Genomic DNA, 27,115 nt, shown 5'->3' on the forward strand with positions numbered 1-27,115 from the left:
ACAGGCAGCTACTGCCCTGAGCATGCCCACCCAGTTCCAAGCCTTCTCGGGCCACATAAATTTTGTGGGATACATATAATCAGCTCTGTCTCCCTGGCCTTTTGGGACATCTTCCTTCACCCAACCTGTCCCCCACCCCCACAAGTAAGTCTGACTTGAGTTAGGCCAGCAAATGGTGCCTTGCTTGCATCCAGGCTTGTTCCATGTGCCCCTTCCTGCCACACCTACCTACCCATCTTTACCTCTGAGGCTCACTGAGCTGCTGCCAGGTGTGCCAATGGAGTGGAGTGTGGCATTTTTACTGAGGCCAGGGAATCTCACCGGACAAACTTTGCTGACTTGCCTCCCCACCCAATGGGAGAATATCTTTGTATTCTTAGTCCTCCAACCAGATACAGAATCCCCTATGGTGTCCCAGTGATCCAAGGTGGCTACCTAGGAGCAGGCCAATCTGGCAGAGTAGGGGGAGGAGCACTAGCCTGGTGTGACATGCTGCCATGGGAGCAAGTCAGTGTCTAGTGAGGGCATGAGAGTGAGAGACTCTGGCCAAATACATCTAATAACAGAGAGCAGCTGGGCCAGGCTGGAAAACTCAGGAAAATGGGTAGGGAACTCTGGTTGAAATGGGAAGAAAGGGGAGTACAGGTCTACTTTCAGGTTAGCTTAGGACCATGGCCTTACGAGGAGGCAGATGGCACCCCTTTAGTTATAGCCAAGACAGTGGGAAGATTGCTGCTCTCAATGCCACCATTTGGCTCTTTGGTCTATAACCTAAAAAACTCAGATCCCTCAGATGGGAAAGGGAAAGTCATAATATAAGACTTTCTGGCCGCTGTAAACTGTAAAGGACCAGCATGTCCCTGAAGCAGGCTGATGTAGGCCCCCAAGGCAGGCACTGAACTGTGGTAACCTCCTCTCAAGTGCCAGGTCTGGAGTGAGTAAAGCTTCACGTGGCCCTTAGTTACACAGGAATCCTGACACACCCAGCAGACACCTGCATCCAGTGGGGTGGCAAACTGGAGCGACAGGACAGAGAGGAAGAACGGGACTCTAGGGTGGGAGCACAGGGTGCCAGGAAGATGATATAACTGCTCACTATGGGTCTCCTGTTTGAGAAAAGGAGCATCTGTAGCCTCCAGAATTCCTGCACCATCCCACATCTAGGGACAAATAGGCAGTCAGTTGTGCTCCATCCCTTCTTTAGTTGAACCCACTTAAACTTTCCCCAGCTTTCTCATTCTGAGGATGACTTCACCCTTTGTGAGCAACAGAGGATCTCAGAGGGGAGTCTATTTTTTTTTAAGTTTTTTTAAAAGATGTATTTATTTATTCATGAGAGACAGAGAGAGAGAGAGAGAGAGACTGAGAGAGAGAAGCAGGCTCCATGCAGGGAGCCCAACGTGGGACTCGATCCCAGGACTCCAGGATCACGCCCTCGGCATGAAGGCAGACGCTCAACCGCTGAGTCACCCGGGCTGCCCTCAGAGGGGACTCTAAACAGGACTTGGGAAGGTTTGCCCTGTCCTCAAGCCATTCTCCTCTAGATATTCTCTGCTTTGCCCTCCTCAAGTGACTCCTCTATCCCGGGTCCTAAGGTTGTTCTCAGCTCCCAGGGTCACTGGACAGCTGTTCTGAGTGGTCCGTTTCAGTGCCAGCTCCTGGCACAGGGTCAGCCCTGGGCAGGACTAGAAGTATGGGGCCCAGAAGTCAGCCTCAAGATGGCACTGCTGAAACCAACTTCATTCCTTTGCAGCTGCTATAGGCCTTGGCGTGGTGGACCCGGTTTCCATTCCCAGGTGGGTCATAGATGGGAGAGAAATTTCTTTGCAGGGGGAGTGGGCCACAGACAAAGAAGAGCCAAGAACAGATACATATAGCACTAGACAGACCCAAAGGGTATCCATCACTGGACCTCAAGACCTCTTCATAATCGTGTGCTGAGGTTTCTTCCCCTTGTGGTTGTTCAGCTCAAGTCCAGGGAAGGAGACTCACAAACCTTCCTACCCATTCATGAGACCCTATTCACTTGGCTCCCAGTTACGGTACTAAATTTGCCAACAATATGGTCCTTGCCCCATAATCACCTGCCTGTTCACATCCCCCTGCAACCCCCGTCACCAGAATGGTGTCTGTAAGACAGCATGTAAACTTAATAAAAGGGTCTCAGGATAATGCAAAGACCATATCTTGGCTCATCCCTGCAGGAAACTCATAGCTCTTGCTCCTTCACTAATATCTCCCGCAAGCTACCCACATGCCACGTTAGGAGTAAAACTGACCAAACCACAGTCGCTGCCTTCTCAGAGCTCACATCTAGTTAGGGTCATTGACATTTCTCTGCTGGGTCCCAGGGCTGCCGGGAGGGGGCCCACGATAACTTTGCCCTGTTTATTGGCATATCCACATTGTCCACATCCCAGGTCTGGCTGAAATGCTGTCTGTTCCTTGCTGCTCTCATGACAGCCACTTGGCAATGGTTTCTCCTGCCTCTCAAATGTGCACAGCAGATACCTGTACTTCTCTCACGACACATCACTTTCCTCTTGCATTATATGTTTTGTATGCATAACTGATCTTCTCTATTCACTGTTTTTTTTCTAAGTAGGCTCCATGCCCAGTGTGGAGCTTAATGAGGGACTTGAACTCACCACTCTGAAATTCAGACTCAGACACCTAATCACTGAGCCACCCAGGTACTCCTACAGACTGTTTTCTTGAGGGCACAGATCATTTCATACATCTTTCTATCCCCCAGACTAACCTACACGGTACCACGTATATAATAGGTAGTCATGAACTACTCATAGCACATGGCTTCCACATAAAGATGCCTGTTGGATGGGTGAAGACTTGTTTGTGAAGGCACTGGGAGTTCCCAGACTTAATAAATAAAACATTTTATCACTAATAAAAATTATAAGGGTTTTGCCAATTAATACAAAGTTTGAACTCAATGCAAGTAGCACAGGATTCTCATGTATTCCTTATAACTGTGTGTGTATCCAGTTCTATGTAAATGTTACATAAATATAATTCAATATTCAGCTGTTTTTGTATCATAGCATGTAAGTGCTCACATCCTCTGTGAATCTTAAGGAAGGAAAAGTATCTTCTGCACTGCGTGGTGTTGGGCTTTGCACCCTCCTAGATGCTGTGCAGTAATGATATAACCCAGACTACAGCTGAAAGGAGGAGATATATGCAACTTAAGCATCCAGTTGTGGATAAGACTTCAGGCTTCCCTGTTGGAATCAGCCTATAAAACCCTCCTGTCTAGGAAAATGGATTTGCCCAACAATAGGTCTCACAGTAGCTAAGGAAGGTTTCTTCAAATATCAGAAATGGGGGCACCTGGGTGGCTCAGTGGGTTAAGCATCTGCCTTCAGCTCAGGTCATGATCCCAGGGTCCTCTGATCAAGCCCTGCCTCCAGCTCTTTGCTCAGTGGGGAGCCAGCTTCTCCCTCTGCCTGCAGCTCCCCCTGCTAGTGCTCTCTGTCAAATAAATAAATAAAATCTTAAAAAAAAAAGTCATCCGAAATGATGGCTGGGACTTGGGAGAACACTTACTAGGTGCAGGCCTGGGCTTAAAAACTTCCACGCATTGGGCAGCCTGGGAGGGAGTGGTTTAGTGCCTGCTTTCAGCTCAGGGTGGGATCCTGGATCCTGGATCCAGATGGAGTCCCACGTCGGGCTCCCTGCATGGAGCCTGCTTCTCCCTCTGCCTGTGTCTCTGCTTCTCTCTCTCTCTCTCTGTGTGTGTGTGTGTGTGTGTGTATCTCATGAATAAATAGATGAAGTATTAAAAAAAAAAAACTTCCATGCATTATCTCATTTAATCTTCAAACACCTGAGCTGGCACTATCACTAACCCTTAAGAGATGTGATGACTTTGCCCAAAGTCACAAACCCAAGTTGCTCTGACTCCAGATCCTGAGCTGAGATTGTCGTTCAGACCATGCAGTTCCCTTTCTTTCTTCTTGCACATGGTGTGCAATGAGGGGGTAATGACCCCATATCCTCTAGAAGAGACCATAAAGATCATCTGTCGCAAACTCTCTACAGAGGAGGAAACAGGCTCAGAGAGATAAAGGGACTTGTTCCCGGGGTCGCAGAGAGCCAGAGGCTGCCCCTGCAACGGGATCGTAAGGTGCCCTAGAATTCCGCCCAAGCCGCACCGACAGCGGGGGACTGAAGCCCGGAGCGGTGAGCCCCGGGTCCCACCCCGGGCGCGCTCCCTGCCCTGCCCTGCGAGCCCTTCTCCACGTCCATCGGTGACGCCAACCATCCCCAGAAGTACCTGGCGGCGGCGCGCAGGCTCTCGGCCGGGCACTGGCCCCGCCAACCCGGGCCTCCCCGGGCCACCTCGCCTCAGAACGCCGAGGCCCCGGGAGCGCGCGGACGGCCGGACGCCAAGACTTTGGGAGTGCTGGTCCGGGTGCCTCCTCTCCTCAAGCCCCCTACTCTGCCCCTCAACTATCTGCAGACTCCGTCCCAGCTGGAGGGCACCGGACGGGGAGCGCGGCCACGCGGTCCTCCAAGTTACGAAGCTAGTGCCCCGGTGGCTCAGCGGTTTGGCGCCTGCCTTCAACTCAGGGCGTGATCCTGGGGTCCCAGGATCGAGTCCCGCGTCGGGCTCCCTGCATGGGGCCTGCTTCTCCCTCTGCCTGAGTCGCTGCCTCTCTCTGCCTCTCTCTGCCTCTGTCTCTCTCTCCCTGTCTCTTTCTGCGTGTGTGTCTCTCATGAATAAATCAATAAAATCTTAAAAAAAAAAAAAGCCAGGTTCCCATGGAAACGAGGGGCCTCTTCGCGCCTGCGAGGCACTGTGGGAACCGTAGTTCCCCGTCCGCCCCCCGGCGGCCGAGAGAACGGACACGAGATGGCGCCCGCGCGTCGTGGTGTGTCCCGCACCGCCGGGCCCACCGGCCCGGCCCCGGCCCGCTCCACCCCCGCCTGGGCGCTCGCCGAGTCGGGGAGGCCGGGGAGGCCTGGAAGGTAGCTTCCCGTTACAGCCGCGGCTCTGAGGCGTCCGGGGTGCGGGGTGAAGCGGCGGGAGCGCGCTCTCTTCGGCGTGAGACCTAGTCGTGACCGGGGGCCGGCCAGGCCGACCCGAGCCGGCGGCGGCGGCGGCGGCGGCGGCGGCGGCGGGCGGGCGCCGCGGAGGTGGGAGCTGGCCCGGAGGCACCTGCTGGCCGAGGGACGCACGGGGGTTCACGCGCCGAGAGGCTGCTGCCCCCGCGGGGCCCGCGCAGAGCTGGTGACCCAGGGCGAGCCCGCCTGGAGCTGCCCGGCCCGGCCGTCCGAGCTAAGCCTCCGACCCCGACCCGAGAGCTAGAAAAACTTAGCATGTGTCAGGCCCCATCAGAGATCCGGTGACTTCTCGGGGCCAAAACGGTGGTAGCTGTGATGCCTGCTCTTGGACTCCGGGAGTGTTGCAGGGTTCGCTGGAAATGACATCGCCGTGTTGTCGGCCCCACAGTCCTCTAGGGACGTAACAGGCATTCCCATTTGCTGTACGTTGGTACAACTTCTTGGAAGGAAATTAGGCAAAGCTTTTCAGAATTAAATGCATATGGGCTGTGCTTCAGCAGTTCTAGAAATATGTCCTACAGGTTTCATGGCATGTGTGCCCAAGGAAGTATATCGAGAGGACTTAAACGTTACTTGGAATGAAAAAAATTTCACGAACCACCTAAATGTTCATCGGTAGATGACCACTTAAATAAATACTGGAATCCATAGAACAGGATATGTATTGGGGCATCTGGGTGGCTCAGTGGGTTAAGCATCTGACTTCAGATCAGGTCATGATCTCAGGGTCCTGGGTTCTAAGCCCGCATCAGGCTCTCTCTGCTTCTCCCTTTCACTCTCTTTGTGCTCCTCCCCCCTCTCAAAGAAATAAATAAAAATAATTTATTTTTTTATTATTATTTTTTAAAATTTATTTATGATAGTCACAAAGAGAGAGAGAGAGAGAGAGAGAGAGAGAGAGAGGCAGAGACACAGGCAGAGGGAGAAGCAGGCTCCATGCACCGGGAGCCCAACGTGGGATTCGATCCCGGGTCTCCAGGATCGTGCCCTGGGCCAAAGGCAGGCGCTAAACCGCTGCGCCACCCAGGGATCCCCAAATAAAAATAATTTATAAAAAAGAATATATATGATTATTTTAGAAACTAGGTAGGTCCTGAACTGATATCCAACTGTCTCTGCTGTGAAAAAGGTTTTCAAAGTGCAGAATGTTAATAGGCTATAATTTATGTTTTTAAAAGAATAGATAAATATATTTTATGACATAAGCATTGGAGTGTCTTTGGAGGGACTGCCTCAGCAAGAAGATGTAACAGTGGTTGCCTGTGAAGGATTGGAAAATAAAATCAAACGTACTTTTTTTTTTTTTTTTGCCTCTTTAGCAATTTGTGTGAGATCTCTGTGTGTTTCTAAGTCATTTGCATTTTTCCAAAGTAATCTCTACACCTAATGTAGGGCTTGAACTCACCACCCTGAGATCAAGAGTCAGATACTCTCCAGACTGAGCTAGCCAGATTCCCCTGTCTGCATTTTTTAAAAAACGTTTTATTTATTTATTCATGTGAGACACAGACAGAGAGAGGGAAGCCAGCTCCTCACAGGGAGCCTGATGCAGGACTCAATCCCTGAACTGAGATCATGCCCAGAGCCATGCCCTGATCTGCCCTGAGGCAGATGCTCAACCACTGAGCCACCCTAGTATCCCCATCTGCATTTTTGATGCAAAGTTTCCCCTTCAGTTTTTGTTTCCCTCTGTGCTGAATTCTTATTTCTCAGAGTTCTCCACAGATTCTGGTCAGCCCAGGAGCTCTGGGTTCATGAGAGGACCCTCCCTCTCAGTGGCAGAGGCTGCAGGAGGGCAGGGCCCTGCCTCGGCTTCCTCCTGACACTGTTGCCCTACCTGCCCCTAACCCCAGCTTAGGACTACTGAAAAGGCAGTCTGGATGGGGCTCATGGCTGGCTGTAGGATGGCAGGTAGCCCCCACTGTTTGCTCAGAAGAGTGGACCAGCCAAGTGGTTCAAGCTTTCTCTGGACCCTACCTGTGACCCTAGGCACGTCACCCACAGATAGATACAAATTGTTCCTCCTCTAGAGAACATGTTGAGGGGGAATTCTATCAATATATAGATGACATATATTGTTAAAATACCAAAGTGGGGGGCACTTAGGGATTTCGTGGTCTAATCCATTTGCTTTATAGAAAGAAGCAGAGACTTGAGGTGGAGTAACTTCTGAGTGGCAAAGCTAGGGCTAGAACCCAGGCTCCCTGCCCCTTGGTACTCTAGGGTTAGAGCAGTGCTAGGGTCCTACCAGGGCCTGGATGAGATATGCCCTTAAAATGGGGCGTGAGTTCTCAATCAGTGAGAACATTTGGTGCTAACTCCTACCTCTGAGTCGGCTTTGAAGGAAGGAGTTGCATACCCACCCCCAATTCCAACCGAAGTAGTGTGTCACAGGGCAGAGAATATGATCTTGGGAAGACAGGATAGAAGTGACCAAGATGGAACCACTTACTCTTCTTGAACACTAAACCTGACCAAAAAGAACCCCTACGTAGAAGGCGAGGGCCCATCGAGGGGCCTTCTTCCTCAGCAGTGATGGGCTGGTTTGGAAAATCAGGCTCCATTCCATGTTAGCAGGAGGAAGATTCTTGGGACCCAAAATGTGCTCGAGAACCATCATCAAGTATCCAAAAGGAGCCTTAGTGTCTCAAACAGGTTTGGTCCTGTCCAGATAAGTGTTGGCAGCTCCCACTTTCTCATGGGTAACTCCCTTCAGCTGTCTCTGTTGAGCACTTGCTGCCCAGTGTAGACGTGCCCCTCCTGCCCCTTGCCAACCTGCCTGAGGGGTGCATGGGCAGCTAACATTTATCCAGGCCCTGCCCTCAGAGATGAGGGAGACAGCACCGGTCTCCCCTCTTCTCTTCCTCAAACCCTCTCCCTCCTCCCCAAACCCTCCACTCCCCCAAACAGGCCTGTCACAAGACACCTGGGAGCTGTGAGCAGACCCGGCGGGCTAGGAGAAACCAAATTCCTTGTGTAACCAGAGAAGGATCAGACTAACAGGCAGATAGTTTTATCATAAAAGTGAAAATAATATGAAAATGTTTATTATTTCTAAATACAAAGCCCAATACTATGAAGAAGACTGTAAAGGACAAAAAGAAGACTCTCTTTGGCCCGGTGTCCTGTGACCCAGTGCAGTGCTGCGGGGGAGTAGTGATAAGTTTGGGGCAGCAGCAAAAGATCAGCTGTTGTGGAGTGTGGGAAGGAGGCCCACCCGCCAGCCCCATCTGTGGGCCAGCTCTCCACTCCTCAGCGCCACCAGGACTGGGGACTGAGGTCACTCTCGGCCTTTATGTGCTGCTGGTTCTCTGGCTTAGTGGACCCCAGGAAGGAAGGGGACGGGTGAGGCAGGTGGGAATGGGTGAGGGAGTGAGCATGAGCCTTTCTGCACTGGGAAACTCAGTCTTTTTTAATTCTGTGGCTGCAAGAGGATGTTTCGGGCAGCAATGGAGAATGAAAACAAGGTGCTCTTGCCCTCAAAGGTATTGTCAGCGTCGTCTCTGTCACATCTCCATTATCGACAGAGAAGGTCTTGAGCCCTTGGAAAGATGGACATGTCTGAGACTTAAGGCTGTAGCAGCTGAGGCTGTAGTGATGGAGTCTTGGGGTCACCTGGGGAGGAGCTAAAAGGAATGTGGACAGGCGGGCAGGAGTGAAGGGTGCTCCTCCCAGGAGCTGTGTGCGGTCCCCTCTATTTGTGTCTAGGGGGCCGTGGGCATGTGTGAGGGCTCAGGCCTCACCCTCCTCCCCACTGCCATCCACGCTGGCCTGCCTCACCACCTTCCCTCGGAGCCTGGGTGTGGAGGAACCACCAGCCTCCCCCTGCTCCTGGAAGGCCTGGGTCCGGCTGGCCACCAGGGCGGCGCTGTTGAGGGCAACCACAGACTCGCGGGATTTCAGGGCAGGCCAAGGCCCCCTGCCACAACACCGGCGTCCCTTGGCCTTTGAGAGCTGAGGGAGAGGCTCTGGAGGGTCTTCCTCTGAAGATTCATTTGAAAACACCTGGCAGGGTCGGAGTAGAAGAATCATGAGAAGTCTTTCCAGGGCAGAGGCATTGAGCACAAAGCCTGGAAAGGGGCAAGGGTGGAATGTTATGTGAATGCAGAAAAACTGAGCTTCCTCATGTGTCACATTTCCACGGGAAAGAAGACAGCACCCCAGCCCCACTGTCCCTACTCCTCAGCCTTCACCTGTCTACAGCCTTTTGGCCCCAGAAGCCCTCCTGAGCTTTCCTTGCACCTGCCATATCCTTGGCACCCCCCTCTGCCTTTGTACGGTCATTCCTGAGAGCCTTCCAGGTGCTGGGCTCTGAGCCAGGTGCCAAGTGAAGACACTCTGACTTTAGGAACACCCACACTCATCCACAACCATCCATACCCAGTGCCACCTCCTCCAGGAAGCCTCTCCCAAATGTTCCCATGTTCCTGCCCTCTGTGACGAGCTCCTTCCTCCAGGTCAGCCACCTTGCCTTGAATCATGGGGTGGGGATGGGGATGGGGGTGGGGATGGGGGTGGGTTCTGGCTTCCTAAGGCAAAGGCCAGCCTCTGGTCTTCTACTTGTGCCCTGCAGCATGTAGCACAGAGATGATGCTCAACTGTGCAGCCAGTACTTGGTTGTGTGGATGCCATGACCCCTCTGCACCCATCCTCTGATAGGTTGCCCCTCAGATTTGGGAGGGGCTGCAAAGATCATCTCATCCACCTTGTCTAGGGTCAAATGTTGGTTGTTCAGCTCCTGGCCTGGGGGAGGATGGCTGGGGGGTGCCCTGGCCCTTAGGAAGCAAGTCTGTTCCTCAGGCTGAGAGTGCCTGCAGCTTCCAGCCCAGGGCTGGCTCGGCCCGGAAGCCCATGCGGATGCCCCCGGCCCCATGACGCTCTCCATTTCCCACAGAGGGCAGCGCTCACTGGCCTCCACTGGGTCTCCCTGGCTGCTCTGAGGGGACGAATCAGAGCTGCCTGGGGAGTGATCCCCATGGGAAATGAAGCACCAGTCCTGGTCTGTCTCCTTCCTCCAGCCATCTTCCCCCTCTACTCTTGTTCCCCACGTGCCCCAGCCTCACCTCTGGCAGGTCACTGTCCCCTGAGGTGCCTTCCAGCTCGGGGGGAGGCTCCAGGAGGCTGATGGACCTCATGACCCCCCGGAGGTTGATACGGGGCCGTGGCCCAGGCTCTTCTTTCAGGGCTGCCTGGCTCTCCTCCAGACCCAAAGCCTTCACCTCCCCACTGCCCCCTGGTTCTGGTGGAAGAGGTGGGAACGGTATGGAGACATCGGGGGCCAGGGGCTCCTCTGGGGAGGCCCCACCCACTTTCTGCTCCCAGACGTGGCTCTGCCGGCTGTAGGGAGGTAGCCCCGAGTCAGCTTTGAGTGACCCAGTGGCCACCCAGCTCCCACACACCCCTACTCTCTTCCCCCTGTCTCCCACAAGTACCTGGCAGTCAGGATGCCCTGGTAGGTCTGCAGCTGGCGCAGAAAGCCCGGGTTGGGGCGGGCAATGGGCCGGAGCTCCTGCACGTGGCGCAGGGCCTGCTCCAGGCTCCAGCCGTACTGCTTCATGGCATAAGCGATCACCGTGGCAGCTGAGCGGCTGACGCCCATCTTGCAGTGGACAAGCACCCGAGTGCCCTGCGCTCTGTGGAGGCAGAACACGGTCAGCTCTCTGGTCCCTGCCCGTCAGGTGCCTTGCATCATGGGAGAAGGCCAGGCAGTGGTCCACCCAGGGCAGAGCAGAAGGGGGAGGCCCTGCCGGCCAGAAGGGGTCCTAGAGCTGAGAGCAAAGCCAGCAGAATGAGGGCATGGGGACACATGAAGCTGGGGAGCCCACCTTGCAGCCTCCACGAAGCGGTGTGTCTCCTTCCAGTGGGGGAGCAGCTGGGCTGACTCCTCATCCCAGAGGCGCACGTTGTGGTAGATGAAGCGCTCGGGGTAGAAGTTGTCAATCTCTCGGGCCATGTTCAAGATGTGGCTGACCCTTGAGCAGAGGGCAGGAGGCCCACTGACCAACAGCCTGCCCAGCAGCCCTTGGCTGGTTCTGAGAGTCAGGCGGGGCGGGGGGGGGGGGCGGGGGGAGGTGGCAGCTGTGACCCTGAGCATCCTGTTGCCCTGCCCTGCCGGGGTTGAGATTTCCCCTCTGGCCTGACTAGCTGCTGGGCTGACGGCAGCACTCAGCCTTCTATTATTCTCAAAGGTCAGTCAGAGAAGAGCTTGAAGCAAAGCTGAGACTGGGTGGGTCTGTGGCAGCAGGGTGACGGGGCCACAGTGAGTTTCCCGGAAGCCCATGGTGGGCAAAGGGCAGGAACCTGTGAAAGCAGGCAACCGGGTCCCCCGGGGAGAGTGCCACGGGCTTCTCCCTCTAGGGGAGGTCAGGTGGAGAGGAGCTTTCCCACTGCCGCCCCTCTGCTCTGCAGGCCGAGCCCCTCCATCCAAGCCTTGTCTGGTGCTTGCTTCACACCATGGGGGGCCAGTGGACCCAAGGGAGCCCCCAGCAGGCCTGTCTTCTCTCTGCCTGAGGCCTCACAGGGGGAGCAGCCCCGGGCAGGGCGGGCAGTGGAACTAGCAGCTCCTGGGGGTCTGGGGGCGGGTCTGGCCAAGTTGCCCCTTGGAGGGAGGCCAAGTGAAGCAGGGAGACAGAAGGTGGCCAGTCCTGGGGGAGCTTGTGGCCCTACCTGTTTCTTTGTAGCTCCTCCAGGTTGGCTGCATTCCACTCTGAGCCCTGCAGAGGGAGAGAAGCATCCTCCTCCGTCCCCCAGAGGTGCGCCCTCCCACCCTGCCCTCCTGCACCCCGCTGCTCACCAGGTAGAGGTGGGGGAAGATGCGGGAGGCACGGTCTTGCTGGGCCATGAGAAGCAGCATCTGGTTATCAATGAAGTCTCGGTACTGCTGGAGCGGGCGGCCCAGGCGCAACTCCAGGGCCTGGCGGATCTGCAGGCAGAGCCCAGCAGATGGCGCTCAGGGGGGGTACCCTGCAGGCTCCCCGAGGCCCCACCCTTCCCTCTGGGGCCTCAGAGGACAGTACCTGTCCCATCTAGACAGAGGAGCTGAGGCCAGGCGTGGGGGACTGGCTCAGGAGCGGAGGAAAGCAAGGTGGGAAGGAAGAGAGGAAAGCTCTGGCCCAGTTGGAGGACCACCCCCCCACCAGACCCCCCGCCCTGCCAGGGACCGCTCCCTCCTCACCCCTGCTCCTTCCCAGCACCAGCCCACCTCTTTGGGTTTTTTGGATTTGTTCTTTTATTTAACATAAGCTCTATACTCAGAGTAGGGCTTGAACTCATGACCCCAAGATCAGGAGTCCCATGCTATAGGCCTGAGCCAGCCAGGCATCCCCCAGCCCACCTCTTTGGAAGTGACGCTCTCCAGGTCACTGGTGTCCAGCACCTCCCACAGCTCAGCCCGGATCGCCTGCTCCATCTGCTCCTGTTCCGAGGGCCTGGGAGCCGAGCCCATCAGTCCACAGACCCTTTCCCCAGGAACTCGACCACAGCACCCTCCCGCTCCACCCCTCCCCACACTGACCGGCCAGGCCCGGGACTAGGAGGCCGCAGAGATTCCAGGTCGGCCATGGCCATCCACTCGTTGAGGCAGCTCTGGTCAGAGCTCAGTTTCTCCTGGTAGTGTGCAGCCCAGGTCAGGGCATTGCCCCCTGGCACGAGACCACTGCCGAGAGCCGCCTCGCAGGCTTGGTGCAACACCTGGAGCGTGGCCCTGGGACAGAGGAGACTCTGGGTCCCACTGACCTCCCTGCTGCCCCGCCCCGCCCCTGCAGCCCGCTCTGAGGAAGCATGTGAACCCTTACCACATGGTCTGGATGGAGATCGGCTTGAAGATCCGGCTTTGCCCACCGGACGTCACACTGAAGCCCCTGAGGGAGATCAGGTGGGGGTGGAACCCAACTCCAGGCTCTGGGACAGAGCCCCTGGGAGGCCCACCAAAAAGCTGCCTTAGGAGGCTGGTCCTCAGAATATGTGCACATCCTGGGCTTCAGGATAAGCCCCATTTACCAGATAAGGGGCAGCTGAGGCCCAGAGAAGGTAGGCAACTTGCCTAGGATCGCACAGCAAACCTGAGGCAGAGCTGAGTAGGCCCAGGCCCAGGTACCAGCCTGGAGTTCACCTCCTGCTCCCTAGCGTCTAGATGTCCCATCACATGCATCACCCTGCTGGCCCCACCACTCCCCGTCCTCCTCCCTCTGGCTGCCACCTCTTACCCGTCTCCATCTAGGTACACCTGGGTATCACTCCAGAGTGGCAAGACCAGGCCTAGGGTGCAGCTGGAGGAACTGGCAGGGGACAGAAGAAAAGCCACTGTCTCCTCAGCATCTCCCTTCCTTGCCCCCCTCCCCTGCTTTCCCTGCTCCCACCTGCTGTCAGGGAAGTCTACCCCCAGAAGGATTGTCTCATTCTGGCTCAGGTGTTCCCTTGTGGAGACTACCAACAGGTAGCGGAGCCGGGGGGGCCGTGCTGCCTCCAGCTGTGCTGCCTGGGGAAGACAAGGTGGGGGAAGCCCAGGGTGACAGTGGCCCAAGAAGACCCTCCACCCCTGCCCCCACTGGACACACACCTAGGCCTAGAACAGACCTGCTGCCTGCCCTTCTCAGACACCAGACCATGCTTATAATCCAGGGGTTCCCAACTTTTGGATTTCATGGTCCAACAAAATGTTTAAGAAGATTTTTCTTAAAGGGGGTATATGTGGGAAAAAGGAGAGAATGGGCCTGACACAGATAGCCCGAGTTTAGCTTCTGCCTAGGAAGGAGGCTTAGAAACAGCCTTTTTACTCAGCCATTACCATCATTCAATTCCAGAAAGGTTTCTCACCCCAGAAATACTAAGGACATGATCCCACAATGAAGGACGATGCTTCTGTGGAATAAATTCAGCTTTATGAATGGCTGCCTGCATTTTGTCTTGCCGGTCTTGTTGCAGACAGTGCAATGCCCCAGAGGCATCTGGGAACTGGTCCTCAATCCTCAAGCTCCTACCTACGCCCCACTCCCACCCCCGTGGTGCCTGGCCCTCCTCCAGCTCAGCAGGACCTCCAGAGCACCAGGCCAGGCCTTCAGTACGGGGATGGACAACTCACGGTGTCAGGAAGGACTTGCACTCGCCTCTATAATTACCAGCTCTTGGCCCTAATCTGTCCTACAGGCTCAAGCAGGACGGACCTCCCCCTGTAGTTTCCCACACCTCCGGAGATCTGAAAATATGACTGTGCCCTGCTGAAACGGCGATTCATTGGGGTTTGGGGGTTCCTATTACCTTGCCCCCATACCACTGTTCCCCAGGCAAACACACATGTTAGCTCCCTTCCACCCTCTCCCTGCAACCCCCAGCTCTCTCCTCTCTCCCCTTCTCAGAGGGCTCTGGGTCACTGCTCACCAGGCGCATGTCATCCTGTGGCCTCAGGAGCTCCACCATGAGATGCAGATGCTGACTCTGCTCCTGCTTCCTGGGACTCTGGAGCCCATGCCCATCATCTGTCTGGTCCCCGTGGGGCTGTTTTTCACCCAAGGGTCTCTCCACTGCCTCCGGGCCAGCCTCAGCTGCTTCTCCATTGTCTTCTCCATCCTGCAGTCCCAGGACAGCCCCACGGAGCACTGCAAAGCTCTGCCTGGCAGGGCAGCAGGGAAGGCATTATGATCTGCCGTACCCCTCAGGGCAGGTGCACCAGAATCACCCACCAGGCTTGTAAAAACAGGTGTTGGGCGCCATCCTTGGAGAGTCAGTAGGTCTGGAGTGGAGCCTAAGAATGTGCATTTCTAACCAGTTCCCAAGTGCTGAGGCCATGACCACATTTTGGAAACCACTGTCTCAGAGGCTCTCAAGCCCTCAACCCACTTGTCTAAGGGGGGCAGGGGGCCAAGGGTTGCTCCCTTTCCCTTCCCACCCACCTAATTCAGGAGATGCTGTTAATCTGGTGGTGACTCAGGAGTCTTTGGGCCCTGTTGTTTCACCCTGCCCTTTGGCTTGTGACTACCGGCCTGAGCCAGGGTCCATGATGGTGGTGAAGGAGGGGGGTGATGAAAGCTAAGGGTAGCCAGGTCAGTGCTACAAGGCAACTGTGCCCACTGGCCATGCCCTCTGGCAACACTGCCCCGCATATTCAGTAGCTAGCTTTGGCTGTGAGTCCTGCAGGATGGCAGCAGCCAGGCCTGGCGGCTGGATGTAGGCGTCTGTGTTGGGGAGAGGTGCTCACCTTCGCTGGAGCCGGCTTCTCCGCTTGGATGCCTGGCCCTGCTGAGAAAGCGCCCCCCAGGGCAGAGTCAAGTAGGCAGTGGCAAGGACTTTCCTCTGTTCTCAGGGTTTGGAGGTGTAGGGGGGGATCTCTCCCCCACCACCACCAGGGACTGGAACCAGGAAAGGTGTCAGATCCCTTCCCAAACTAGTCCACTCCCCACCCAGAGGACCTGGGGGAGCCCGGGCCCAGGTCCAGGTAGGGCAGCTGGGGTGAGAGTGGGTGGGGGTGTGAGAGGTGTCCAAGAGTTTGGCCCAGTTCTGGGCCTGGAAGTGGGTAGGGCCTCCGCAGTCTGGGCTGGAGCTTCAGGCTCCAGATCTTCAGTCTGAGTTCCTGGGAGCAAGACCCCCTTATAATTCCCTCCAGCGTGATACTTGGGGTCTGCTTCCCCACACCCCCAGGCTCAAGGGGAGGCTGGCAGTGGGCAGGGCGCGCTCCCCTGGGCCCAGCTGGCAGCCAACTGCGTGGGCCGGACCACCGCAAAGCCAGACTTACCGTGGGCCCCACGGGCGTGGAGTGGCCGCTGGCCGGGGGGGAGCGGCTCACTGTGACCAGGGCCATGGGGCCAGGCCGGGGACACCTGGGCCGGTCAGGGCACCGTGCCCTCCCACGGCTCTACAGACAGTCCCTGCCCCGCAGGACCAGGAAGGAGAGACCGGAGCAGCCAAGGCCTGGCACCTCCTCGGGGGCGGCCCTTAAAGGGCCAGGCGCTCGTCCAGCCCGGCCTGCGGAGCCGGCGCCAAGCGGCCGCCGCCCCTCCCTTCGCGCTTCCAGGGTTCGGCTGCCTCGCCCCCGCCCGCCACCACGTTGGGGGCGGGCCCGGGGCGGGGCGCAGGTGCGGAGCCAGGCTCCGAGGGAAGTGGCCAGAGGTCCTGCAACTTGCAGTCTTTGTTCCGGGGTTCCGGAGTCCCTGCCCTGCCCCCCTGGCTCCGCCCTCTTAGGTCAACCAAGCCACTACCTAGAGGAGATGAGACCTAGGGAGGGAGGCCTGGGGACAAGGTCTTGGAAAGGATCAGACACAGTGAGTGCTAAATTGGGGGGCACTCCAAAATTACTTCTTGCTGATTGGCCCTCATGCTTCCACTGTCTGCACGAATCATTGGGAGACATGAAGAGCTTCAGGGGAAATAAGGCTGGATTTAGATCTAACCCTTGAGGCTCACAGTGGATCCTCAGGGCCACCTTGGAGGTGAGCAGGGCAGAGCTGCAGCAGAGGGAAGTGACTTGTCCAGAATCACCGGATAGAAAGGAACCCAGGCCTGGGGTGCAGTGGCTGCTCCCTGCTGGCTGGGAGTCATCTGGAGGCCCAGCCTCTCCATCTCTTGGGCAGGTGCACAGGTGGGTTCTGGGAAAGCCCAGTGAGTGGCAGAGGGACCTGGGTCTCCAACAGGTGGAACTGGCTCCAGGAAATTGATGTTTCCGGAGCAGCTACTCTGTAAGGGACCTGACCTAGGTTGGTTCATTTCACCCTCCTGACAGTCCTGGGGAGTGGGAAGCAGTCTCATTTTACAGCTGAGGAAACCGGGGCTCAGAGAAACTAAACGGGCACAGCCAGGATTCAAACCCAGGTCTGAGGCCATTGCCCACTGCATCTCCCATCAATGTCGCCTCCCCAGCTCATCTCCCCAGTGAGCAGAGTAAGCCTGCTGCTGAGTCTCTTTATTTTCACCTGGTCTCCAATGCAAGCCCACCTCCAGGGCTCCAGGCCCCAAGCTTGGCAGCAGACAGTTTATAAATAAATAAGTTACAAAAGCACGTGGGGGAGCAGCGTAGACCGCCCTCCCAGGGCTGGGTGCTGGGTGCTCAGTGCTCCGTGAGCGAGAGTTGCAGGATCCTCTGTAAGTCTTCCTCCTCCTGCTGCCCCCGTCGTTCCTGCTCCTCCTGCTCCCTCGAAGACAACTCCAGGGCCAGGCGAAGCTGTTCCTCAAAGCTTGGGGGGGCCCGGGCCAGGGGTGTCCTGTGAGGGGATTCTGGGCCATTGGGCTCTGCGGACATCTGCAGGCTTTCTTGGAGAGCCCTTTCAGACAAGGTGTGACAGGGAGGACAGACCAGTGAGTGCTGAGACTGGGGAAGAAGGCTAAGGGCTGGGACATGGCTGTGGAGGACACGGACAAGGAGACGGTGGCTGGGAACCCAGGAGAACCAGAGAAAAGAGGCAAGGCAAGGGGCCCCATTCCCCCCATTCTCATGCTGCCTCTGGTATAGGCAGCGCTGCTGATGAGGATGGCCTTGGAGAGGGCCTGGGATCCTGGGACCAGCACCTCCCCACTACACACCACCAGCAGCCAAGGACCCCCTGGCTGGGAGGGTCCTTGGGGCAGGACAGGCTGAGACATTGTCCTAGTAGGTTCTAGAGGGTCTCACCGCTCCAGCTGAAGCTGCTCCTCATAAGCGATGGCTTGGGGAGGAGGGTGGGTACCAGGCCGGGTGTTGGTCAGGGCTTCCCAGACAGTTACCTGTGGCAGATGAAGCCCCGAGCTGTCACATCTGCCACCCCTGCCAGCACGCAGGGGCCGGGCCTGCCTGTGTCCCACCTGCTCAGCCTCTGCGCCTGCCTCCAGCAGGCTCTGGCGGATGGCAAACTGTAGCAAGTCATCATCTTCATCACGAAGGGGCTCACTGCGCTCCGCGCCCAGCACACTGTACCCCTCGGGCACCTCAAACACGGCGGGGTCCACCTCACATGGGAAAGGGCTCCCTACGCAGGAAAAGAGCTGCACTCAGCCCCAGGGCCTAGGGCCGGGGAGCAGCACGGGCCCCCTCCGTCCTGTGGAGTACCTGATGTGGTGCCACCAGAGCCTGAGCTGGAGGTTGGCACCCACACCGAGTTCAGGGGCTCATCACAGCCACACAGGTTGCTGAAGGTGATGCGGGCATTGAGCACATGGAAAAGGGGAATCTCTGTGGGGAAACAGTGAGGCTGAGCCACCCAGGGCCAGAGGCCAGCCCCCACCCTATCCCACCTCCCTGGTACCCCCTACTACCCCTCACCAATCTTGACTGGGAAGCCAGGGGGAAGGCGCAGGGTGATGAAGTCGCGCAGCTTGGCAAAGTGAGCGTTGCTGATAGCCATCAGGTCAATGATAGGTGTCACCTGGTCACCCAGGGAGAGCGGGTGCTCCTCACTCAGCCACAGTGTTGCCTTGAACCTACAGTGGATGTGAGTCAGGGAAGCTTTGGTGGCCCCCTGCCTTAGCCCACCCACCCACCGTGGACACCTGCCTCTGCTCCTGCCCTCTGCCAGGCCTGAGCTGCCCTCTTCTCTGCTCAGCTGCCCTCACCTGTCTCCCCCAGGAGCTTATGTCTTTTGGCTCTGGAGGGGCCCAGGCTGGGGCCTATGGTAACCTGTGCCAGCTCAACTCATCTGGATGTGGAGGGCGGGCTGGGCTGCTGGCTTCAATCAGGACCTCATTCCATGGCTCCATCCTCCTCCATACCCCATACCTGCCAGTGCCTCTCACTTTGCCATATTTTGGGGTCCAACAAAGCCCAGAGGTCAGGACTACTGGGGTCCGAATCCCTGCTCCACCGCTCTGTGCTGAGTCTACCTGCAGTCCCTGGGACAGTGCTGGGCCCATCATGAGCTCATCAGAGCCTCCTAGCATCCTTGTGAGCAGGTGGCTGAGTGTGACTGTTATTTAACTGATGAGAATAGACTCTCGGAGGGGAAGACATTTCCTTGGACCACAAAGTCAGATGATTGAGCTGTGAGCCCTTCTCCTCTGCCACAAGCTGGCCTCTAGTAGGTGCTCGCTCATTCAATGGAATAGAAAACCATAAATGGGCGGTGGTGCTCATCACTCATTCATTCATCAAAGAAGAATAACCAGTCTTCTGGGCCAAGCCCTGAGCTGGGTGCCAACAACCACAGATAAGACGGACCTGGCTCCTGACCCCAAGGACAAGAGTCTAGCAGGAAGCCAGCTGGCTGAGTGGGTCCCCCACCCTGAGGGGGGTCCCCCACCCTGAGGGAATTCCCCAAACCAGCTCCAAGACCTCACCTCTGCACTTTGCTGGACATCTCAATGGGGCGGCCAATGTTCCTCGACTCCAGGCTGAAGTTGGGGTCGAAGTACTCACTGGGGGATATGGCTGTGGGGTTGGTGGGGCTGGCGGCCTGCTGCACAGGAGCCTGGGAGGACCCCAGGACCGCGCTGAGTGTTTAGGAAGGTGCCTGCCAGGCTCTGCCCGGCAGCCCCCTGCCCATGACCCCCCACCCTGGGCGTGGCTCACCCCGCTGTGGGAGGAGTGCTGCTGGGCCATCCCGAGGAAGGACTGGAATGGAGTTTTCCCTCCTAAGGAGAAAGGGTGGGAGCTTATTAGGAGACTTTGGGCCACTGCCCCAAGACGGCCCCCACCCACCATCCACCCTGGGAGTCTCTTATTGAGACAGAGCACGTGGGAATGGGGAAGGCTTCCCAGCTTAGCCCAGACCCCAGACCAGGGTGACCCCAGCAGATGGTGTGACTGGACAGCAGGCAGGCGCACCTGGGTTTACCTTTGCTCTTCGACTTGTCCTGATCAGAGAGGTGCTCCGTGCGAGTGCGTGTCACCAGCTCCACATTGGTGGCACTGTATACCTGGGGAGCAGGGAGACACAGGGGGAGCTGAGGGCTCAGAGCCTGTTGCCCACACTCAGCCTCACCAGTACAGGACCAAAGTCCTCCTCTCTGTAGGGACAGATAGGATCTTGCCCCCCCCCCCCCAAAGTGGAAGAGGTGGCAGGGTCTGAACCACAAGGGGACTCAGTAACGAGGGGAAAATGCTCCCCGTTTCATCGTTTCATCTCGGTAACCTGGGTTGGGGCCCGTGCTGGGGTGATCCCTATGTGCTTGGCAGGGCCTGGGCACTAGGGCCCCACTGAGTTCCCATGGCCACAAAGGGCTTACGAGTCCACAGGCTACTCTGTCTCTCCTCCACATGAGTGGATGTGGAGAAGTGGTGGAGTTCCTGGGCCTTGTCTCCTACCCCAGCCCCCACCACTAGCCTCTCCTGCCTTGGCCTCGTAGCCGCTAACGGTTTCCATCTTCTCAGACCGCCAGCCCCAGATACCACATTTGTTCCTGAAACAGACCAAACAGGAGCTCATGAGGACCCGTACCCCTCAACCCTAGCCAGAACCTTCCCTTCCAGAGACCCCTTCCAATTAGCCTTCCCACTGTGAAACACGCAAGGGCCTTGAGAGGTTGCCTGGACAGCCAGGGACAATCCAACATGGACTGGGGATACAACAGTACTAGGGAATCATCATTAATTTTGTTAGGTGTGACAACGCGGCGTTGGGGCTGGCTTTATAAACAGCCTCACCTGGCAGAGTCAGGGACAGAAGCATTTACTGTTAAAGCGATATGACATCTGGGATGTGCTTTAAAATAGTCCAGGGAAGGGGCACCTGCATGGCTCAGTTGGTTAAGCATCTGACTTCAGCTCATGTCATGATCCCAGGGTCCTGGGATCGAGCCCCTTGTCAGGCTCCCTGCTCAGCAGAATTTGCTTCTCCCTCACCCTTTACCCCTCCCCCTGCTTGTGCTTGTTCTCATTCTCTTTCTCAAATAAATAAAATCTTTTTTTTTAAGATTTTATTTATTTATTCATAGAGACACAGAGAGAGAAAGAGAGAGGCAGAGACACAGGCAGAGGGAGAAGCAGGCTCCATGCTGGGAGCCCGACGTGGGACTCGATCCAGGGTCTCCAGGATCCCACCCTGGGCTGCAGGCGGTGTTAAACCACTGTGCCACCAGGGCTGCCCCTCAAATAAATAAAATCTTAAAAAAAAAAAAAGTCCAGGGACAGGGTGCCTGGTGGGGCTCAGTGGGTTGAACATCTGATTCTTGATTTCTGCTCAGGTCATGATCTTGGGGTCATGAGATAGAGCCCCATGTCGGGCTCTGCAGTGGGCATGAAGCCTGCTTATGATTCTTGCTCTCCGTCCCTCCCCCCACCTCTCTCTCCCTCTGAAAAAATAAAATAATCTGAGGAGGGATGCCTGGGTGGCTCAGCGGTTAAGTGTCTGCCTTTGGCTCAGGGCAGACAAGTCCCATATCAGGTCCCTGTATGGTGCCTCCTTCTCCTTCTGCCTGTGTCTCTGCCTCTCTCTGTGTGTCTCTCATGAATAAATAAATAAAATCTTTAAAAAAATAGTCTGAGGAAAAAAGAAAAGAAGGAAGGATAGATTCAACAAAATTAACAGAATGTTGGTAAGTGTTGGGCACTGGGCGATGAGGACATTCTAACTATTCTCTCTTCTTTTGTACATGTTTAAAATTTTACAGACTAAAAAGTGAAAAATAAAAGTATGTCTCACTCAACAATAATAGTTTCATGACATCAATACCCCACTTTTGACAATGGATAGGACAAGGAGACAAAAGATCAACAAGGAAACGTAAGACTTGAACAACCCTATAAACCAGACCGAACAGACTTTCTTAGAACACTCCACCCAACAACAACAGAATACACATTCTTCTCAGGTGCACATGGAACATTTTTCAGGACGGAGCATATGCTAGGCCACAAAGGAAGATTCAATAAAACTGAAAGGAGGGATCCCTGGGTGGTGCAGCGGTTTAGCGCCTGCCTTTGGCCCAGGGCGTGATCCTGGAGACCCGGGACCGAATCCCACGTCGGGCTCCCGGTGCATGGAGCCTGCTTCTCCCTCTGCCTGTGTCTCTGCCTCTCTCTCTCTCTCTCTGTGACTATCATAAATAAATAAAAATAAATAAATAAATAAAATAAAACTGAAAGGAAAAAAGTGATACAAAGTATGTTCTCCAACCACAAGGAAATGAGAAAAGAAGTCAATAACAATATAAAGATTTGGGAAACTCACAAATGTTTGGAAAGTAAACACGCTCCTAAATGACAATATTAAGAAAAAATGAATAAATAAATAAAATCTTAAAAAAAAAATTAAAGGGGATCCCTGGGTGGCTCAGCGGTTTACCATCTGCCTTCTGCCCAGGGCGTGATCCTGGAGACCCGGGATCGAGTCCCACATCGGGCTCCCTGCATGGAGCCTGCTTCTCCCTCTGCCTGTGTCTCTGCCTCTCTCTCTCTCTCTCTGTGTCTCTCATGAATAAATAAAATCTTAAAAAAAAAAAAGGAAAACAATTAAAGACCTAAGTAAGTGGGAACTGATCTTATGTTCATGGTAGAGGACACTCAACATTGTTATGATGACAGTATGCTCCAAGCTGAGGTCCAAATTCAATGCAAACCCTATCAGAATCCCACCTGATGACTTCTTTGTAGAAACTGACAAACTGAATCTGGCATCCTGTGAAATCGCAAAGGACCCAGAACACCCAAAATAATCCTGAGCAAGAAGAACAAAGTCAAAAGACTCACACTTTCCAATTTCAAAACTTACCACAAGGCAACACTTACTAAGATAGTGTGGTATTGGCACAAAGATCGACATATAGGTCAATGAAATAGAACTGAGAATCCAGAAAGAAACCCATGCATCTATAGTCAACTGATTTTCCACTAGTGTGCCAAGACCATTGCATGGGAAAAGAACAGTCTTTTCCAGAAATGGTGCTGGGACAAGTGGGTCACACATGTGAAACTAGTGAAGGTGGATCCTTTCCTCACACCATATACAAATATTAATTCAGTGGATCAGAGACCTGAACGTAAGAGCTAAAACTATAAAACTTTCAGAAGTAAACACAGGGAAAAATCTTTGTGCCTTTGGATTTGACAAAATGTTGTTCGATATGATGCTAGAAGCACAGGTGACAAGAAAAAAATACATAAATTGTGATTCATGAAAATTAACATGTGCTTCAAAGGACACAGTTGAGAGAGTGAAGAGTCAGCCCACAAAACGGGAGAATATTTGCAAATCGTATACCCAAGAAGGGACTTCTATCTAGAATACATAAAGAACTCCTGCAACTCAATAGTAAAAAGACAACCCAATTTTTTTTTTACAACCCAATTTTTTAAATGCACAAAGGATCTAAATAGACACTTTTCCAAAAAAGAGATACAAGTGGCCAATAAGCACAGGAAAAGGTGTTCCACGTCATCATTAAGGGAACGCAAATCACAACCACAACGAAATACTACTTTTCACACCCGCTAGGGTGATTATAATCCAAAAATAAATAAATGAACGTCAATGTTGGTGAGTACAGGAAGAAACTGGAGTCCTCATACACTGCTGGGGGGGGATGTAAAATGCCTCAGGCACCTTGGTAAATGGTCCGGTGGTTCAATCAAACGTCCGGTTACCATGTGACCTAGGAATCATACCCCCAGGTGTCCACCTTAGAGAAACGAAAACTTTAGTCCACACAAGACCTTGTACACTAATGTTTACAGAAACGTTATTCATAACAGGCAAAAGGTGGAAACAATCCTAACATCCGTCAGTAGGTGAGTGAAGAAACACAATGTGAGCTGGTCATACAATGGAGCCACGACAGGAATGAAGCAGTTATAGGTTACAACCTGGATAAAATTTGAAAACATTCTGCTCAGTGAAAGAAGTAACAAGAAAGCATGTACCATATGGTTCCATGCACATAAGAGTCCAGAATGAGGAAATCTATAGAGAAAGTAAATGAGTGGTTGCCTAGGCTGGGGAAGGGGGTGAGGTCATGGGAGCTGATAGCTCCTGGATTTCTTTTTGGGGTGATGACAGTGTTCAAAAGTTGACTGTGGTGATTGTCACATTTCTGTGAACAGACTAAAAACCACCAAACTGTACGCTTTAAATGGGTGATCTGTAAGGTATACAAAATTATATTCCAATAAAGCTGTTTGTTTGTTTTTTCAAAAAGGTATCTCTGAAGTCTGTTCTGGGAACTGGGACATATGTTGTCAGAGAGAACAGCCTGGCCGGTAGGGTCAGATTCCTAGACTACCCACAAAGGGCTCTGGCCCAGAAACAGCCATACTACTGAGAAACCCACACTGGGCCAAAGAGCTACCCCGAACCACAGCCTAAATCCTTGTTAGGGGAAAACACGTGAAAGCAGGAGTCAGGCCCCTGGGGCCCCTGACCTAGCTTCCTCCCCAGGGAGACAGCTGCCCAAGGAAAGGCATGCAGGGGCCTGAAGGTTGCCATGGGACCTGCAAGCAGTCTGGGTGAGACACTGGGCCCGCAGGGACCCCTGCCCCCATCTGAGTGGCCTCTGTGGGTGGTTCACCCTCCCAGAGGCTTGGACCATGATCCACAGTGTGGCCAGGTCCCAACTGACCTCTCAAAGGCCACATTGCGAGTGTCCAGGTGGGTGGAGACGATAGGAGAGGTGAGGCGACTGGCCACGTGCTCTTCACTGGGCCGCATGGCGGCCAGCAGCGCTTCTGGCTCGTGCAGGGCAAGCCCCAGTGTCTCGGTGTGTACCACCTGCCGGTCGTGGTCCACTTCCATCACCAAGGCGCCTGCCTCTGCCAGCCGGTATGGGTGTGTGAGGGGCACAAATCAGTGCTGGGCTCCAGCCGGTGGGGAAAAGGCCACCACGGTGCCCACAGCCACCTGCTGCTAAGTGGGTGAGGCCCCAGCCCCTTGGTCCCCTCCACCCTCAACCTCAGTTTCCATATCTGGAAAGCAGAGAAAAAGAACTGCACTGTCCTCACAAGCCAGAGGAGGGTCTGGGAGGGTCCGGCCTGCTCATGCCCACAGGGAGTCCCCCCCCAGCTCACCCTGGCCCTTGAAGATAAAGCTTCTCCTGCCGCGCTGCCAGGTCATGTGCTCGAAGCCCAGAAGACTGGTGTCCACTCGCAGGCTCTCACCCCGCTTCCACACTCGGTACACGTCACTGGGGCACATCTTAGACACGAGGGGCACTGTAGGAGTGTGGAGGTCACCGTGGTTCTTTCCCAAGGATCCCACCCACACCCCTAGAAGCCAAGCGGTCCTCACTCACCCCAGCTGGTGAATTCCCACTTCATCTCCACGTAGAAATCGGGGGCCTGAGATAGACCAGAGCACCTGTCAAGGCCTGCCTGGTACCAAGGATCAGTGTGCCTAGGGGGCTCCTTGTCTGTAGCCCCGCTCTGGGAGTCCAGCCCATCAGCAAGTCTTAAAGTGCTATGTCCCAGGTACACCCCCACTACAACCAACCGCCTCCCAGAAAGGGTGAGCGAAGTGGGGTCCTGAAAAGGCCTTGGAATAATCAGATTATAAGTATCTGAAGCCTGGAGGTCAGTCTCTACCTGGCCACTAGCCTGCTGAGAGGCCCTGGGGGAACTCCTTGCTTCCCCAGAGTCCCAGAGTCCTCATCTGTAAAGAGGGTACAATGACCCCCTCTGGGCCTGGTGGGGGGAGGGGCACAGGGACAGACAGGTATTCCAGGGCACCAGGCCACAGAGTCAGGAAAAACTCTCCCCCTAGGAAATATGCATTTGCCAGGAGACCCACATCCAAAGCCCCGTTTAGATTTCTGTATGAGGGACCCCTGATGTGGGCAATGGCTTTTCTCCTAAAGGGCTCAGTTTCACCCACCTGGGTCTGGACTCCTCTCTTTCCTACATGACCCTGGGGTAGGGTCAAGATTGAGGATGTTGTCGACAGTGTTGGGAGAGCATGCTGCACAGACTGAGTGCGTAGTGGGTGACCAGAGTGACCCCATGCGGCCTGTCAGGGCCACTTGACGTGGCTCTCCACCCCTCCTTACTGGCCATACCTCTGTACCCTGCTGTACCTGGCGGAGTTTGTTGAGCAATTCTGGAATGCCAGCCAGCCTCTGTGTGGCCCTCTGGTAGTCCCGATACTGGAGCACCAGCTGTACCATCTCTGGGTCGCCAGTGCTGACTGCCTCCTGCAGGACTAGGGGCACCGGGCGCTGAGGGGAGCTCTGTCAATGGCCCCTGGCCTGGCCGTTCATTGCCGCGCACCAACCCCACTGCCAGCCTCAGGGGAGCCCCTCTGCCCCCTGCAGTACCTGCCCAGCCCTGGCAGCTCTCTTTGCCCACATTGGCATTGTGTCGAAGGAGGACTCTCACGGACTCCAGGTTCCCCAGGGACACAGCCAGCTCCAGGGGAGTGCGCCCCCGGGGGTCCTCCTGTTCAATGTCGTGCTGGGGGAGATGGGACATTCAGCACAGGGCAAGTAAAGAGAAGCAAGAAGGCCACTGGGCTGAACGTGGTTGGGAGCCATTGCGGGGAATAAGGACAGCACACAGGCCATGGACATGGTTGAGGGTGGCCTGTGGGTCCTCGTGGGAGGAGGGAGGGAGCAGGTGGGGAGGGCCTGCCCACCTCTCCTGCCTTCTGCCAGGAATAGAACTGGGGGTCCCGCAGAGGGGCCTGGTCAGGCAGAGGTGCAGCTGCAGATGTCTAGAATTGGAGGGACCTGGGGACGAACCAGGTTGCTTGTCCTCAGCCTGGCTCAGGGGTGGGGTGGCGCGAATTCGGGGACTGGATGCAGCGTGAAGCGGGGACACTGGCTGGGCAAGGCCCAGCGCTGGAAGCCGCGGCCGGAGGCTCAAGCGAGAGGGGCGGGTGACCCGGGCTTCGCATCAGGCGGGGCACAGACCACGGCTCTGGGCGGGCTGCGCGGAGGAGAGCCCGGGTGCCCCGCGGTCTCACCTGGCGGCTGTGCAGCGCGGCCTCCAGTTCGCGGTGCCGATTCGCCCAGACGAGCCGGTGCAGCGGGAAGGTGGGGCCCGGGCCGGCCATGCTGGGCCTCAGCGCCGCATCCCCGTTGGGAGGGCGGGCTCGGCGGGGGCGGCCCGGCCTCGCCTCGGCTTCGGGTCTGGCGCGGCCGCCTCGCCTCCGGGCCGCGCCGCGCCGAGTTGCGCCCACCGCAGCCCCCGAGCCCGGCGGCAGTGGCGGCG

At 55.6% G+C, this 27,115-nt stretch overlaps 2 protein-coding genes across 4 annotated transcripts; both read right to left on the reverse strand.

Annotated features, from left to right (window-relative positions):
• Nucleotides 1–8,096: 8,096 nt before the first annotated feature.
• SSH3 (slingshot protein phosphatase 3) lies at nt 8,097–16,169 on the reverse strand. 3 transcript variants are annotated; one of them, XM_055312307.1, is made up of 14 exons: nt 15,815–16,166; nt 15,281–15,318; nt 14,464–14,695; nt 13,446–13,564; nt 13,293–13,364; nt 12,882–12,947; nt 12,602–12,790; nt 12,422–12,515; nt 11,882–12,010; nt 11,755–11,801; nt 10,914–11,060; nt 10,521–10,721; nt 10,152–10,425; nt 8,097–9,093 (listed from the first exon to the last, which is right to left on the reverse strand). In XM_055312307.1, the coding sequence occupies exons 1-14, from the start codon at nt 15,878–15,880 to the stop codon at nt 8,821–8,823; spliced, it is 1,947 nt and encodes a 648-aa protein (XP_055168282.1). In that variant the 5' UTR covers nt 15,881–16,166; the 3' UTR covers nt 8,097–8,820. The 3 variants fall into 3 exon arrangements, with proteins under 3 accessions (XP_055168282.1, XP_055168273.1, XP_055168289.1); XM_055312298.1 differs by having other exon boundaries at nt 15,281–15,321; nt 15,815–16,163; XM_055312314.1 differs by having other exon boundaries at nt 8,957–9,093; nt 10,152–10,327; nt 15,281–15,321; nt 15,815–16,169.
• Nucleotides 16,170–16,963: 794 nt separating this feature from the next.
• ANKRD13D (ankyrin repeat domain 13D) lies at nt 16,964–27,115 on the reverse strand. The gene is made up of 15 exons (XM_055312320.1): nt 26,868–27,115; nt 26,221–26,356; nt 25,981–26,105; nt 25,204–25,249; nt 24,980–25,123; nt 24,535–24,724; nt 20,316–20,382; nt 19,818–19,899; nt 19,553–19,614; nt 19,321–19,451; nt 18,311–18,468; nt 18,098–18,220; nt 17,854–18,017; nt 17,684–17,775; nt 16,964–17,336 (listed from the first exon to the last, which is right to left on the reverse strand). The coding sequence occupies exons 1-15, from the start codon at nt 26,955–26,957 to the stop codon at nt 17,123–17,125; spliced, it is 1,824 nt and encodes a 607-aa protein (XP_055168295.1). The 5' UTR covers nt 26,958–27,115; the 3' UTR covers nt 16,964–17,122.

The sequence above is a fragment of the Nyctereutes procyonoides genome, unplaced genomic scaffold (assembly GCF_905146905.1).
Source record: "Nyctereutes procyonoides isolate TBG_1078 unplaced genomic scaffold, NYPRO_anot_genome, whole genome shotgun sequence".
Lineage (NCBI taxonomy): Eukaryota > Metazoa > Chordata > Mammalia > Carnivora > Canidae > Nyctereutes > Nyctereutes procyonoides.